At 35.4% G+C, this 17256-nt stretch overlaps 1 protein-coding gene across 1 annotated transcript in view; it reads left to right on the top strand.

Annotated features, from left to right (window-relative positions):
* The window catches only part of GPC5 (glypican 5), a 623049-nt gene extending 619520 nt beyond the window's left edge, over positions 1–3529 (top strand). Inside the window, 1 exon segment of the mRNA XM_071570483.1 lies at positions 3369–3529. Within this exon segment, the coding sequence (XP_071426584.1) occupies positions 3369–3529 (161 nt within the window).
* The last annotated feature ends 13727 nt before the right edge of the window (positions 3530–17256 follow it).

Genomic DNA, 17256 nt, shown 5'->3' with positions numbered 1-17256 from the left:
TTACCTTTGACTTTTCAAACAAAAGTTAAAGGTTCTTGCTGAATATTGGAAGGAAATTGTATTGTTGCTGTAGTTATTCTGGAGAACACAATGGGTCATCTCTCAAGACTGCCAGTACCACTACCTCTCACAAGCTTTAAATATCTTCAGAAGAAGTTAAAAAGCATTAGAAATAATCTGCAACTGTTACAGTATAATGAGATGCTGTAATATTTACCACAACATTTGCTGACATTTTTTTACTGACTTTTTTTTTCTAAACCAGAGCAGGTCAATACTTTAAACTGCAGCCACTTAGTGAGTTTCAGAGCTGATGTTGGGGACAGGTATGTGATATTTGTCAGCTTTGCTAAATATAGGCTTATGCTAATATTATATTTGGATTTTAACTCTCAAGTCTTTTATCTTATGCTCTGCTGAAGTTATAACGTTTCTTCAGAAAAATACCACTCTGAATCTCAGCTGAGACTTCTGAATGTTACCATTTTCCAGTTGAAATATTAATTCCGGTATGATTTTGATACTAAACTAGACATTTACCAGAGGTAATTTGAAATAGTAGGGAAAACTTAATGCCTTTTCTATTATGTAATTCAATCTTCAGGCATCTGAGGAGACTAAAAACAAACAGGTTTGCTCTGGTTTTGATCTGTTCTGTTACAAATAGTTCTCATTGCGAGTATGCTGTGAACTATGGAAGTTAAATTCATTAAGAGGAAGGGATCACTTTCATCACTGACTGTGATTGATGAAAAGTGGCATATATGTTTAAATCCTGATGCATAATGGACCACAGAATCTACTTATTGAAATAGAAATATAGCCTATGTGTGAGAATTAAATTGATAGTTATTAGAACTACCTAAAAACCCCCAACAACATAGTATTCTGGAGTAAAAGACACAGTTCTAGTCAAATAGGCTATTATTTTTCTTTTCAGTGATTCTTTTTATAAGATTATATCTCTTTATATATTTTGAATTTCTTATTTCAATAAAATCAAAATTGTAGCATAGACATATGGGGCTGAATAGGATAAAGTTTTGCTGTGTGTTTACACAACAATCCTAACAGTGTATTCATATAACATCAGAGATTATGTTAAAAGGTTTTTGACATTCTAAATTGATCAAATAAAAATATATTGGTACGTTTCAACATTTTTTAAAAACACTCTTTTCTGTTTTCATGGCAACTTTCAAAGTCTGCAGTTTTCATTTGAGGCTGGAAAGAAAACAAAAAAAATTTTCCCATCAAAAGAAATCTCTGTTTTCCGTAATACTGTAAATTAAATTTTCACTACAAATTAAACCTGACTCTGCAGTCTGTAATTAATATCTAATCCCATTTCCTTCATATTCAGAACACATACTCTAACAACTGGTTATTTCTTCAACTGCAAGACCTAGAAACTATATTTAATTTTTATGATAATTAGCTTTTATAAATTATGTCCTGGATAAGGACCTAGCTTTCACAACTGTGATAACATATCTGTAAATACACTGGGAAAAAATGTGCTTTGTTATATCTACAGCACTAAGTGAACTATTTAGTTGTGTAAGTGAGAGTTGAATTTTCCACTGTCTGTTGAATTTAGTCTTTTGAAATATGATCAAACCTCACTAAAACTCTGGACAAATTACGCAAACTTGGTTTTGTGCTGTTGTTCTACTTACAAAACTTCCTGGAAAAAACCACCTTGATATACCTTGTCATTGATGATCCACGCAACATACATTCAATGAATGTATTCAGTGACTGCCCTTGTTCTATACAGGTTACCAAATGTGCATTATGAGGAAAAGTTGTATTCCCTCCTTCGTTACATCTATTGTCACTCTCCCTTCTGGTGCACCCACTTGCATTGTACTTACAGAGCTAATTTTCACAAATTTCAGGCAAGAGAATTGGATTGATAAATCCACACAAAGTAGCAGTATATTCTGCTCAGTACAGCAGCAAAGAAGACTTTGATTTTTCAGACAACATGTAGCAGGCTTTTTCAGACATGTTTGACTTTAGTTGACTCTTCCCCTAATGCATTTTTTTAAAGCTGCAGTAAGGATATTTGAGTACATAGAACACAAGTTCACAAAGAGCATCTTTCAAACATCTTTTAGAGAAAAGAGTACTTTTAACACAAGCACCAAGAAAAATTGTTCTTTTGAGAAATTACTATCCTCTGCAGCTTCTGTTAAACCAGCTTAACAAAGATAACACCATGACTAAAATATTTATACTTCATCATAGTCCCTTTGAATAATAAAAATTTAAAAAACTTTCATTAGTTTGTTCATCTTTCCTAATGATATAGAGAGGAAAGAAGCACCTAAACAATGAATACTAATGCAGAAGCTCAGACTGTAAAATCAATATGTCAGCTCAGTAGAGCTGAGCTTCTTTCTGATGCTGCTGTTCCAGCAGTAGAGTTTACCTTCTGAATTATATATGTATTGACCTAATTACATAAATATTGACTTTGCTTTATATGAAGCCTTTTCCAGTCTCAGTGTAATTACAATGTCAATATTTGTTGTATGTAATAACACTGAATTTAGACTTGTTAATTTTGATTGATAGTGGCATGCCACAAGTTATTATATAGGATAAGACAGCTAGTCTAGAAGTATGCATAACTGATATATGCATCTGACAACACTACCACATTTCAGTGTGTCTCCAAGACCTTCTGTTTCCGATGTTTAACCGGCCAAGGGAATCATAATGGGTGATTACATCCTTGTTCCATATAAAGTACTTTTTTGAGGTGGAGAAATATTTATCCAGGCCAAAAAAAAAGTAAAAAAATTCATCTAGGAACGCAACGAAAGAGTTCCTGTTTAAAATTAGCTTTGCAGTTTTGCCTTACAATGTTGTAAAGTCTATTTAAATTGTGCCAAAAGAGATGTTTTATATAATTAACTACTACATCTTTCTGAATACCTTCCATCAAGTATACAATATTTTGGAATAATATTGGGACTCAGACACAAGAAATTTAATATTAAATTATTTCCCTTTTTCTCCAAATCCAAGAAAGATGTGAGCAGTGGACTTTTAGGTGCTACTTGGACTTGCAAAACTACACTTCAGTGTGCAACTGTTTATTGAGATATATTTGTACAAGAACAACCTTGTTCAGAGCTGGAAAACCTCTGAACTGCTTTCACTGATAAATAGTCGTATAGAACAGTGCATGTTTCTAAGTTCAGTTATAAAGGATTTTGAATGTGGCAGTAACATGAGAACTAGAAACCAAACTGTGACAGTCTGTGTGCTGAGGATATTTAAATCTGTTCTAGCTATAACATGTTGCCAAGTAGTGACAAGGCATGCATCAACTGTATTGTCTTTATTTGTCTCAGCAGGGATGCCAAACAAGATGAACCTCAGTGACGTAAAGACAATTCATCAAATCAACGATGGCAGCACTTTAGACACAACTGGAGCAGGATGTAGAAGAATGGCTGATTATATGACATTTAAGCTGATTAGTTTGGTAACACTATTTCTCAGTCTTTGGTAACTGCTTAGCTCTGCCTTGATATATGTATCTCATTGTCATCTGTTTATCTCCACTCACAAGCCTGGAATAAGGAATCTGGTGAATATAGCAATATTTATGATATCTTCTATAATATCAGCCTCTGATCTTAAGTGTAAATATTAACAAATTTTCTTTTGTAATAAATTTAACCAGTGGGTTTTTTAAACACCTGTATAGTCACACAAATCATGCTTTCTTTTATAATATTTAATGTTAAAAATAAGTTGTCTATGATAATTTTCTCTTAAAAGCAAGTTGTAAAAAGAGATCACAGTATCACCAAGTCATGAAAAGGGCCCCTAGAGATCATCTAGATCTATGCTCAGAACAAACTCACTTGGAGTAAGTTGTCCTAGGCCAACTCCATTTGGTATTTGAATGTCTCCAAGGGTGGAGACTCTACAGAGTGTCTGGACTAACTGGTCCAGGTCTTGAGCACTTCCAGCAGAATTTTTTGTCCTTACATTTAAATGTTATCTATTGTATTTCAGTTTGTGCCCATTGTAAGGATTGTGTCCTGTCACTGGGCACCAGTGACAAGAGTTTGGCTTCATCTTCCTTACTCCTCTTATGTAATTTACAGTAGTTATACACTTTGATAAAACCCCACTCTTTATCTTCTGTTCTCTGTGCCAAACAGGCCCAACTGTCTCTTTATATAAGATTTGTTCCAATAAAAATCTTCATTGCCCTTTGCAGGACTCCATCCACTGTGTTCATGATTCTCTTGCCCTGCATTTGAGTCACAACAACCCCACTCACCACTACAGGCTGGGAGTAGACTGGCTGGAAAACTGCCTTATGGAAAAGAACCTAGTGGTGCTGCTCAAGAGCCCACAGAACATGAGCCTGAAATGTGTTTAGGTGCCCAACAAGGTGAATAGCATCCTGGCTTGTATCAGAAATAGTGTAGCCAGCAGGATCAGGGAAGGGATCGTTCCCCCCACACTCAGCCCTGGTGAGGCTGTATCTCAAATCCTGTGTTGTTCTGGGCTCTTTATTATAGGAAAGATATTGAGGTGCTGGAGCATGTCCAAGGAAGGGCAACAGAGTTGGTGAAGGATCTAGGCCACAAGTCCTATGAGGAGCAGCTGAGGCAGCTGGGGCTGTTTATCCTGGAGGAAAGGAGGCTCGGGGGTGACCTTATCACTCTACAATTACCTGAAAGGCAGTTGTAGACAGGCAGAGGTCGGCCTCTTCTCCCTGGCAACTAGTGACAGGATGAGAGGATATAGCCACTCAGGCTGTGTCAGGGGAGGTTCAGGTTGGACATCAGAAGGAATTTCTTTATAGAAAGGGTTGTTAAACATTGGAATAGACTTCCCAGGGACACAATGCAGTCACTATCCTTGGCAATATGTAAAAAGGCATGTAGATTTGGCACTTAGGGACATGGTTCAGTGGTGGACTTGGCCATGCTGAGTTAACAACAGTTGGACTCAAGGATATTAAGGTTCTTTTCCAACCTAAATGATTCTATGATTCTTGACTGTTCATTTCTATTTTCTGTAGATGTACTTGTGTTTTTAAATGTGCTTGTATCTCCTGGGGAAAAGGTACGGAAGTACTTATTCTCATAACTAATGTCCTAGCACTTTAAATAAACATTTCAAGGTGACAGCTTTCCTATGTGTAGCTGGTGAAAAAGAACAAAAAGCATCTGTTTCCTTGGGAAGCAAGTATCGTTGTTCCTTTCATGACTAATAATGTATGATGCATTACTACAGCAGTGTAAATGTTATCTTTGAATTTCTCTTTTTCCATAGGTAGACAACTAGATGCACATATACCTTGTTTATTTCTCTGTACTTGTATGTTTATATTTTTAGTAAGATAATATTTGTGTTCGGATTATAACAGGATTTAGATTAACCTATAAAAGATTTCAGATTAACCTTAGTATTTCCATATCATCCTCTCAGGATAATGAAATAAATGTGGTTGAAGCTATCTCTATTTATTTTTTTTTAAATTCAGTTCTACTCTGAAATAATTGTGTAAACATTAATCTTATCCAGAAAATGATGTGTTTTTCTATGTGCTCTGAGTCAAAATTGACTATAATAGGAATTAAAATAAAGGTTGTTTCCAACTATATCACACTGAAAAAATCTCATGTGACTTAGCAAAACCAAGATTTTCTTCTTGAAAATGTCAGCAATGTATTAATTAAGTTCTAATTAAGTTCCTGGTGACACATGAACAAATGTTGCTAGACAAATTTGTGTATCTTGCAGTAAGAAACTTTATCTTTCACTTTATTTTGGTATTTTTTAATGTGAAATGCTAGCAACAATATATATGAAGCTCGTGAAGCTCTTTTCCAGTTCACATTGAAGAGGAAGTTCATGCTGAGCTTCTGTGCTTGGGAGGACTGAGTCGATGCATCTCATCACCCCTCACAGCTCAGAGGGCTGTGCTAAGATCACCTACTGTGCATGCCTAATTTAGGTGTCACGACAAAGTCCCTCCAGATTTGTCAAGTAGTCTAAATCAATTGTTAGTCCCTTGAATGTAAGTCATATAGAGGTCTTTCTCAGTGGCAGTTGCTGATTTTCCTGCTTCTCTCAATGTCACTCTCTTTCCCATTTGTGCTGGTACAAGAGTTTACAGGATCATGCAGTGAAACTGCTTTTCCAACCCAAAAATCTCCTCAATCCAGGTCACCTTACATCTTCAAAGGCAATACTGTTGGTACAATGACTGGCATGGCCATAATGCTCATGGAAGTTTAGCCACATATTTATAGTGGGTGGACTCACCATTAGGCACAACAAAACATTGAAGGGCATAAACACATAAGGCAAAGTTGTTTTCATAATTGCACCTGGTGCAAGGATTCATACTTCAGTATCTCAAGCGGGATATGGCCATTAAAAATACTATTAAAGTCTGATTTTATTCATACACATGCCACATATGAAAGTGTAACAGATCTCTTTTGCTGATGGGCAAAACCATACTGTTCAATACATAATGCAGTATACCTTACCCTGAGTCGTTTCCTTTCCTTTGTTTCCTGTGTCTCCTGTTATTAGGGGACTGGTAGTGTATAGAATGTGTTTTCCTATTTACTTTTATTTTTTTATTTATAAGTAACAACTTTGTGCTGACTGTTAAAAATAGTTTTCATGTCTGTTCACATCACTGGTTTTTGGCAGACAGGAGTATTCACGAAACCTGCAACTTTCACCTTTATATTTAAAAAAAGAAGATCAGAGTTTTATCGACTGAAACAAAATATGGCATACCAGGCCTTCAAAAAGGTAAAAAGCAACATGATCCCAAAGCATAGAAGTTGCTTGTCATATATTTCTTTAGTGAGATATAAAAATATGGGATTTTTAGTTTCAGAGACTAAAAATTAGTGCATGGGCTAGGTCCTTTTTTTAGACATTTGAGATACTACTGATGCCTTATCCATTAGGCATCACATGGATATAACTACAAGTATAACTTGACTTTGTATTATCTGCATGCAAAATTGAATTGATACACTTAATATAATGAGATTGTTTTCAGAAAAGCATCACAAAATTAGAGCTGATAGCAATTTGTAATTCTCTTCTCTAGGCTTCTTTTATGTACACGATAACAAATAGAAAAATAATTCAGAAAATGAAGATTTATTTTGTGAACTCTTACCTCTATGACTGAGGAAAAAACATGAAATATATATCTTGGTGATAAAAAGTTCAGCATTTTAGTCATCTAAACAGCATTTGTAAAATGAAACTACTTGTGCTCAAATATGCAATTATAATTGCACATTAATAAGTGGTTAAAATGAGTATTTTGAAATAGTGTCTTAATTTTTCTGTCCAATCTTTTGCCCTGAAAATCCTGTTTCTTTATAACATTTTAGGAAACTACTAAGACTGAGGACAGCTATTGACAATGGAATTTCTTCAAAAAATGCTGAGGTATAGTGTAGATAGGCAAAAAATTTCTACACTGTAGTACATTATTTATGGTGATCTATGAATAAAAAATACAAAATATCAGTTTTATGGAAAACAGTAAGTATGCTGGCAATTTCAAACCCTAGAAAACACTACAAACCCATGGATTAATAAAAATCATAAAGTAGAAGTGGTTTAGATCTAGCTCTTTATTTAGGCAAAGGGGAAAATGAGTCTAAACTCCTGAGTCTAGAACTTAAACTCAGGAACTGAGCCTTTTCTGCGCTGTGGAATAGCCCAGTTTGTGAAACATAGAGACCTGATTTACAATTAACTTTTTGTTTATAAATAAAGAGAAAATGCACTATACTTAGAAGGTCAAGAATTTACTGCCAGTAGGATTCAAGAATCATTATTAGATCTAATATAGAAAAAGAAAGCAAGCAGACTGACTTGGTTAAAATATTTCAACACAAAAACCTTCAATAAGAGTCACAATGCACATAAATTTTAACACATGAACTATGTAGTTTCTCTTTTTTAGTTTTATACTTAGCCTTCCACTGTTTGTATGGGCCTTAAAACTAGAAATTTCAGACAGTTGAAGAGGGATTATGTTGGGTTGTCAGTATCTGTGAACCATCAAAGGGAGGAATATGACATTGATGCTTTATTCTTCCTCACCTCAGGATTAATTTTATGTAATTTTTGTATGTGTGCTAATGCACTTTTATACCTTTGCTTTTCATTCATTGTTCTGTTGTTCCAAATTACACTTGAATTTACTATATATGGTGCCATTTACATATGTTAGATACTACCTCTTGGTTCTCCTTGTTACCCTTAAAACCACTTTTGTCCTGTTCCACATCTGCATTTCTTTAATGCCCATGAGCCTGCTGTTTATGGCCATGGGGTTCCCAGTACCAGCCTTGTGCCCTGCCTTTTAGAATCCTGTGCCTGTCCTCCTTTACACCACACCCTGTCTGCAGTTCTCTGCTCTTGCACTAAGCCTGTATTTCTCTACATTACATCATTATCTGAGCGTAATAAATATCTCATTCTACATGGAATAACTGCTTGTTACTGCTATCTGTATAAAACCATGGTTGTCTCATGCAAAGACAAATGAAAGCAAACCAAATTTGCTATAGTCATCTGGTAAATCAGAAAAAATTCTCTTGTCACAGCTAAACAGCAAAACAAAGCTGCAGACAAGTAAGGAAGTATTCACACAGTGGGTCTGATGAGTGCCAGTCCAGAGGGTTTGAAAACTCAGTACAAACCAATCATGGCCAGTAACTACCCCTGGCAATGCCATGTTACAAGGCTACGCAGTTACACCAGGATGGTCTGAGACACCTGCCCTTGTCTGGTGCTGCAGAGGCAGTGGACCTCTTAGCCATGTCCTTCCCTGTTTCTGCCACCTCCCAGCAGATGCCTTAGGCCATCTCAAATGCAAACACAGCCTTAGAGTGGCTATCAATGGATCACCTTGAAATCATGATTTCTCTCATCCTGAGAAAGGTATCTAGGGTCACGTAGGTCTCCAGCTAAAGAAGAGATTAGTTCAAGGAGATCCAATATTTAATATGTGAAGTTACAAGAGATGAAATTTACTTTTATCATGGGATTCAATCCAGTTAACTCCTTCCAGCTTCTCTTCCTATAAGGAAAACAACTTCTAAAGTGTTATCTCTCTTCATTAGCTGCACAGGGCATTTGGATATTTGCACTAGCAGTACTGAGCCTCTACATGACCTGATACTTGGTCACCATCTAGATCTGCTGCATAGTCTTCTTCAGTAGCATAGGCCTAAACTGGGTAACCTGCAGCCTTGAAAATTAGTAAAAATAGTTATGAGAGTTTCTTTCTTTTGGGTTTTGTGGAGAAAGCCAGGGAGAGGCACTCTCCATACGTTTCTGGAAAATTACTGGAATTTCAAATCATATTATTTTGAGTGTTTATAAACTCAAGAACATACTTGCTAATCTGATCAATGATCAGTCCTGTTTCAAATGTAGATAGTTTAATAATGAAGAAAATAGATCATGTCACTTTCTGTGGTTTACCAAGAAAATGCAAATTATTTTGATTGTCTACTAAGATGTTATCTTCAGCTTTTTTCTTAATGTAAAAGCTTGAAACCAAATTTACTGATTGTCACTCAATAAAATCACAACCAGAAAAATCCAACTAAACAAAAATTTAAAGAAAAAAAGTAGAAAAGAGGGAGAATATGTCATTAGCCCAATAGTTAGAAACTTGTGATGGAAGTCCTGACAAATTTCATTCCTGTTCCCTAAGGGGCTTATCCATTTTAAATGTAATTGTTCCCAGATAAAATCCTGACATAGTCCAGAGAGACAGTAAGATTTCAGACTCTCTGTGAGCAGTTTCACTGTCTTTCAGCTCTGATGGTGGAGCAGCTTTTCCTGTTATTGTCTCTAAAAGTTATTGTTGTCCCCTTAGAAGGTATCACATCTGCTCCTGAGTTGCCACAGCTTACAGCCTAGCAATTTGTAGAAACACATTATGGTCTAAATTGCTGTGGCAAGGAGAAACACTCATATAACTGCTGTAAAGACAGAAATCTCCAGGAAAGAAGAGTCAAGACCAGTAATAGCTTCCCTGGACCTAGTGGAAACTCTCTGTTAACGTGGAAACTCTCTGTTAACGGGAATCAGTGTTCTTTCTGAGTGTTGAAACTCTAGTCAAGTACCACTTTCAGCAGAAATTAGAAACGGAAAATTGTGTGCCAAGTTACATTAATCATAGAAGCTTGTCTTTACAGATAATCAGGCATGTGCTAATATATCAGCTAAGGATCACCAGCAAAGTCCTTTTTTTCCTTTTTTTTCCCCCTTTTTTTCCTTTTTTACCTTTTTTTTTAACAAACATGGTTTCTTTTCCTTTAAGACATAAGAGGGTTTTGAAAGAGCATCTTTCTGTTTTAAAAACAAAAGACAACATAGAACTTATTGAAGACTCAGGAAAGAAAGATGACATGAACATTTACTGTTGCATTTTCATTTCTAGAGCAATAAGCATACTTCATAGCTATGTCAATCAGGAGTCCGTGTACCAATCTATATCAAGAAACATTGCTTATCTGTGCATGAAAACATCTGGTTCCAAAGACCATAATTTGACTCTGAAAAAGATCCAGTGTTATCAATATCAATTGTTCTTGTTTTTCTCAGTTAAACAACAGCAGGTCAAAGTAGTAATTCACATGCAAAAAAATATTACCCTAAATGTTTCCTAAATCCCTGCACAAATATGAACTCTGTCTAGTTCTCTGGCAATACAGATGAAAGCACAGATGTATAACCATTAACTAGTATGAATAAAGTTCATCCCCACAACTGCATAACCATTTTGTTGTCTCTCTCACTTTATACCTGTTGCTCCTTTTGCATGCTAATTTTAATTACAATTTTATGTAATTGTAAATTTTAGCGCTTTTTTCCTAATCCAGCTGTAGAAGTGCAGAGCAGATCTGTTTCTTTGTAGTTTTTTTTCATGGCCTTCTGAAGGGGAATCCCAATGCTATTCAGATCTGTAGAGTCTGCTTCAAAAATTTATGCTCAAAAAATTAGTATGATGAGGGAATCCAATCTAGACATCAAGTGCAAGATATTATTGCTGGTGTGAAAAATTCATCTTTTACTTTCAGACAGATACTTTATTTAACATCAGTTGGTAATTTTAACTGACTTCAGACAAGAAATTAGAACAATCATCTAAATTCATAGAACCGTAAATTTATTTATCAGTTTTCCTGTTGACGGAAATGAAAAAAAACCCAATAAAACCACAAACACAAACTTGCTTTTTCCTGATGGACCTGGATATGTTTAGAGAAGTAATCATGTGATTTGTATGGCCTGAACTAGTGAGGAACCGCATTTCATGAAGCAAGAGCTCCCTCCCGTTCCCAGCTGCTCAAAACTGCTTTTCACCACATCCATCTTGCAATTTCTGATTCTCCTATAGTGACTGTCACAGTATATTTTACTGCTCATAATTGCTTAGAAAATCCATAATTAAATAGGTATTGAACCCTTGAGGACAAATCAAGTAAGGCTGAGGAATTCCAATCAGTTCAAACACTTTTCAGTCTCAAAAGGAAAATAACATTTATTCATTCACTGCTAAGTGGCTAGATAGGTTACACTCTCTATATATCCATCATACACATTTTTGTAGGCAGTAATGGTTGGCATTTCTGTTTCTATACACTATCTTCTTCACAGTCATCTTTTCCACTTTCATTTATTAGGATGATAGCACATATCTTATCAGAGAACCTAGCCCCTCTTCTATCAGAGACCCTAGAAAAGAAAGGCAAATTTACTTCTATGATATGCCAACCATTTGCAGAGAATGCCAAAGAACTGATAAGGTTCTGATTATGAGATGTTTCAGTTTTAGATTCATTATACAATTTTAGGCAAATAAGCAACACCACTCTTTGCTTTTTTCGATAGATTTTTGCTGGACTATGTTGAAGAACACTTCAGTTTTAGGCATTCTGTGACTAGTACATTATCTGATTGACAATTTCAGCAAAGAGGCTGAGGTTTGAACAAACAGAAACTGAACTTCACCAACTCCTATCACTGTTTCTTCCAAAATGGAGCTGAAGGCAAGTCTTTGACAGTGTAATGTCAGGAAGACTGCAGTGCTGCTGCGGGTGTTGTTTGTTCAGTGTCAAGATAAAATGCATTAGATTCTTGCACTGTCACTCCAACACATTTCAGAAATACAAAAATGGCTTGTAGAAAAGACCCACAAAGCTATCAAATGCTAACACAAACTTAAATTTACATTTCATGAAGTTTAATAATTGTAATTTCTCAAACATTGCTAGATGGTTTAAATATAATGCTCTTGAGGATTTGGGAGTTGCAGCACATACAGTATTGAAATGGCTTTACATCAAAGCCTAACATTGGCTCTTTACCAAATTATATCTTTGGTGTTTGATATATGTGCATGAAGAGTCTCTCAAGAGTATGAGGTTAAAAACAAAACTCTTTCTTGCACACCTAGTGCTGCCCTTTATTTCTCTGCCCTTCACTTCTCTGCCCTTCAAGCTGTTTCTCATTTATTCAAAAAGCTTCAAAAATAGTCTCTGAATTAAATTGAATTTTCCAAATTCAAATATCACATTTAATGTTGCCCTACACTTTATGGCAGAGTAAGTACATTGTGAGATCTTATATTCCCTTTTTCATAACAAGAATCAACTCAAAATAGAAAATCCATGACACAATGTAAGCAATTGCCAATTTCTTGTGCAGAAAACCTGTAGTAGATAAAAACACCTAAGACAGCATCGTATGACCTCTAAGGAAAGAAGCTATCAAACTTTCACTCCTTGATACCATGCAGATACATAGCCCAGGTTCAGATGATGAAAAGAGTTATTTATAAAATTACTCCAGTCAAGCATCCAGGAGGTCACAAAGAACATTATAGCATATATGGGGTTTTCCCATTTGCAATGCCTTTAATAAAGACTTATTAATTTCAGGAAGTATGTATGTATGTATGTATGGTTAGGCTTCATGAATGAAGATTTGGGAAGAACTCTCCCCATGTGGATGTGTCCTTTGAGCCTGCACAGTGGATTTTTAAGGTGGGGCACAGCATGCGTGGAACTGGCCCCACCCTTTAACTCCTAAGGTTCATCTGCCATGGCTGAGTGAGCTTGGATGATGACAGTGAAGTCCTCAGGACTAGAACCTACAACACTTGGTATGGTATTCCCAGGAGGTCTCTGATCCAAGTACAAACCGGGGCTGACCTTGCTTAGCTTCTGAGATCTGATGGGATTGGATGTCAGGGAGGCATTTAACTAACTGCCTATTTCAGGAAGTATGAAGGAACTAAAATGTTAAGTGTGGGGTCTGCAATTTTACTGAACTGATTAAGTGATCTCTTCTCTGTCGTGACTAGTGACAGGACCTGAGGGAAGGCCTGAAGTTGTGTCAAGAGAGTTTTAGGCTGGATATTAGAAAAATGTTCTTCACCCAGTGGGTTGTTGGGCACTGGAACAGGCTCCCCAGGGAAGTGGTCACAGCACCAACCCTTATGGAGTGCAAGAAGTGTTTGCATGACACTCGGGCATATGGTGTGACTCTGGAGGACAGTCCTGTGCAGGGCTAGGAGTTGGACTTGATCACTTCCAACTCAGCATATTCTATCTCTTCCAACTCAGCATATTCTGTGTGATTCTGTGTGAAGTCTTTAGACATAAGTATGGAACACTTGGTGGTTTCTCCTATGAAAAGATTGGAAAGTTATTAATTGTGTATGTGTAATCGAGATTACATTTAACCCTTAACACTGTGTGCATTTAATCAGTACTCAGGATTTGTACCTCCTAATCTGTTTTGTATTTCATGTGTTAATTAAAAATTTGAAAGTATGCTAACGTTTCTCTCTACCTTTGAATGTTATTTTACATTTATCTTGGGCATTGTGAATGAATGACCATTTTAGAATTACAGAATATTCCCCTATCCCAACTACAACAAAAAAGTTTTTTGAGAAGTAAAAGTTTTAAAAAGCTTTATCAACTATTTCTTTGAAAATAACTTTAAAAGTAACTCAGGGCAACAGGACCAATGTAAAACAATTCTGGCTTTCAGGCTTGTGCACACTAGATCATACTAAACTAAATCTTCCTAGATATTGTTAAACTGGACATCTTCCAATGCACAAGGTGAAGATCAACTCACTTTCAACTTTCTGTCTGTTCTAACAACAGTGTATACAAACTGTCAAAGGCATATAACTTTACACTGATACACCTGAAAAACACGTGAGAAGATCCACAGTTACAAAAAAGAAATGTCATCTTAAATTATATCCTTTTTTCCTGTCTTCTTTTTCTCAAAAAGGAAGTAATAGAGAGTAATAACTTCGTTAGCAGTGAAGTTAAGAAAACTGTTGAGTTCCAAGGTGGAAAAAAAATTACTTCTTATGCTTTAGCATTAAAGAGATGATTCTTTCTATAATCATAAGCTCAAAAAAATGGGGCAGGGGAAATTAAGTGAGTTTAATTTTTCTTCCTAATCTTTATCACAAAAAAAAAAAAAAAAGGAAATGGTGATGAATTAGCCTAAATTGATGTATCTCCAGCTTCACCCAGCAGGACTTCCCTGAATGAGATTATGTCACATTCCCAAGTAAATCCCTAAGACTATACTGAAAGAGGTGAGAACAGTCTAGACACTCTTCTAAAGTATTTTGTCCAGTTGCTAAATCTTGATTTAAAAGTTTTATCATAATATAGAAAAATTATGTAACAAATGTAAGACAGATACCAATATCCTATTACACCTTAGGATCCCAGTTATTGCACTTCTACAAGTGCTGACAGCTATAAGCTCCCACATAAAGGAAATAATTATTTATTCTGAATAACTTTTCTTCACCAAAACTATTCAGAAAGAGTTACACCATTTGAGATCAAATTACTTATGTTGTCATTGATTCTAGAAGTAACAGCAGATCCTGCTTCCTTTGAAGGAGACTTTTAGTGTAGAAATTCATCTGTTCTGTCAAAAATCATCTGGAAGAAAACAAACCTGACTAAATTACATGAGTTTTTCATCATAAAACTAGGTGTATATAGAAATTTATTAGCATCTTAGAAGAAAACTGCTATTCCATTGATAAAAAAATTGAGCTATTGAACAAAAACTTGGAGAAATCAATTCCAAAAGGAAAAGTCACATTTCTTTTCCATGAAATATTGAAAAAGGTGGTTCGGATTTTTATCTTCCTTGCTCAAAGGAAGCATACTATTCACAGAAAACTACCACAAAAAAACTTGTATTTTGAAATCTTTGGAAGAATATCCAGTCAAAGACCTTGATGAGAATGTAAAATAAGTTGCAGTTCTGGGAGAAGAGATAGAAGTCATCTCACCTCAGCTCAGTCTTCTGAAAAAAAAGTGTTTGGTCCAAGCGTGTTCAAACACCCTCTTAGTCATCTGTGAGATACTTGCAGTACATGTCATTTTACTATCAGCTTATATGACAGGAAAAATGAACCACTCCTGGAGACGTATATGTTCTTCAACTTTCTATAAAAAGAGCTTAGATCATTGAATTTTTTAGATAGCAAATAACATGACTCTTCCCCACTTCAGGTGTCCAGCTGGAGTGAAAGAAGACTGCCTTAATCAACTCAAGAAATTCTGAATATAATTATGATTATTAAACTATTTATTAGAATTTGAATATTATTATGGAAGGAAATTAAATTGATGATAAATACACAGTTTAACAATTTTGATGACTTTCCAAGGTTTAGAGACTAAATAAAAAGCATTGACTTAACTACATCGCAGATACAGGTTTTTTCCAATATGTTCATTTCAACCAGCCAACTCTGCAGCTATATCAGACCCATGACAGTAATTAACTGGCAACAGGACTTTGGATTGGTTATATTAATGAAGCCACAATTGGACCAGGAAAAAACCAATTTCTTGGAGAGCAGAAAGCATCATAACCTGGCCTTCCAGCTAACAATGAGTTTGGTACAAACTTAATTTGACAGGAGCATGCAAAAATTCAAATTTCTGCAACTAAGTGTAAACTTTTAAAACAACAAATTCATTTCCAAGGGATATTAATGGAGATGGTCTGGATCTAAAAGGAAAGGTTAGTGCATTTTAAATCTTTGTAATAAAATTAATGAACAAAACCATAATGTTTAATGGATTAAATATTACATTAGGAGTCCATTTCCAAAGGATTGATGAGTTCCATGCTTGTTTCAGATGCCATTTAAAACAGACAAGTGGGACTGGGTAGTAATCTGAAGATCTGAACATCTCTGATTCTGTTTTCCAAAATTCAAAATAAACATCACCAAATCCACCACAACCAACAACAAATTAGTAGCAAGAAAAGGCTTTTGTTGGTAAACTTCTGCTTGAGGGCAGGACTACAAGGTAATGCTGCCTCAAGATATGACCCAGTATCACAGATGCCTTATACAAAGGCTAATAAGCCTGTTGCCAGTACTGAAAACACTACTTGCCGCTGGCTAAACTAACAATATGTCTATATTGCCACTAATTTGTTGGCTACTTTTCTTCATTCATTAGCTCATAAATTCCAATAGTCTTGCTTCTAGGGAAATAACAATTGCTGCATAAAAGTCATATAAAAATGTAATAACTGTAAGTGCTTTTGTGACAGGATTACTATTTGCAATTCACATTTATCACTGAAGATATGAAAGTTAAACTTTTTCAACATATTGCGTCAAGGAAATGTGTTTGCTTGGATATAAAAATGAAGAGTAAAGAAGACTAAATCGCAATCCAAGATTGTTGTAGCATCTTCTTCGAGTTTAATTCCTTGAGAGAAGGAAGAAGACCTAATGGAGTATCATCTTGTAAACACAAAAGTTTTTCTGAAAAACATACTATACAAATACCCACTAATAATGCTCAAGGGGTAAATAAAATATTTATTTCTGTGGGACATAATTTTGTCAACTATTATTACCCTTATTGAAGGATAAGCCCTCTTAGAAGAAGAATATAAAAGTTAAAACAGGAAGCTTTCTATATTAACCAATTTTTTTACTAGGACAGAGTAGAAATGAGCAAAGGGAGCCTTGTAGTTTTTTTAATCACTCTGTGTTGTACCTCCAAAAAGTTTTCTCTGTAAACACTCAAGATCAGCTTGCATAACAAACATGACGTGAATTTACCACTACCTCCTGAAATATAGAATTTTTAATTGAAATAGATTGTTTTAAGTCTA

Source organism: Pithys albifrons, chromosome 1 (assembly GCF_047495875.1).
Source record: "Pithys albifrons albifrons isolate INPA30051 chromosome 1, PitAlb_v1, whole genome shotgun sequence".
Lineage (NCBI taxonomy): Eukaryota > Metazoa > Chordata > Aves > Passeriformes > Thamnophilidae > Pithys > Pithys albifrons.
This window is presented reverse-complemented; position numbering and strand designations above follow the sequence as displayed.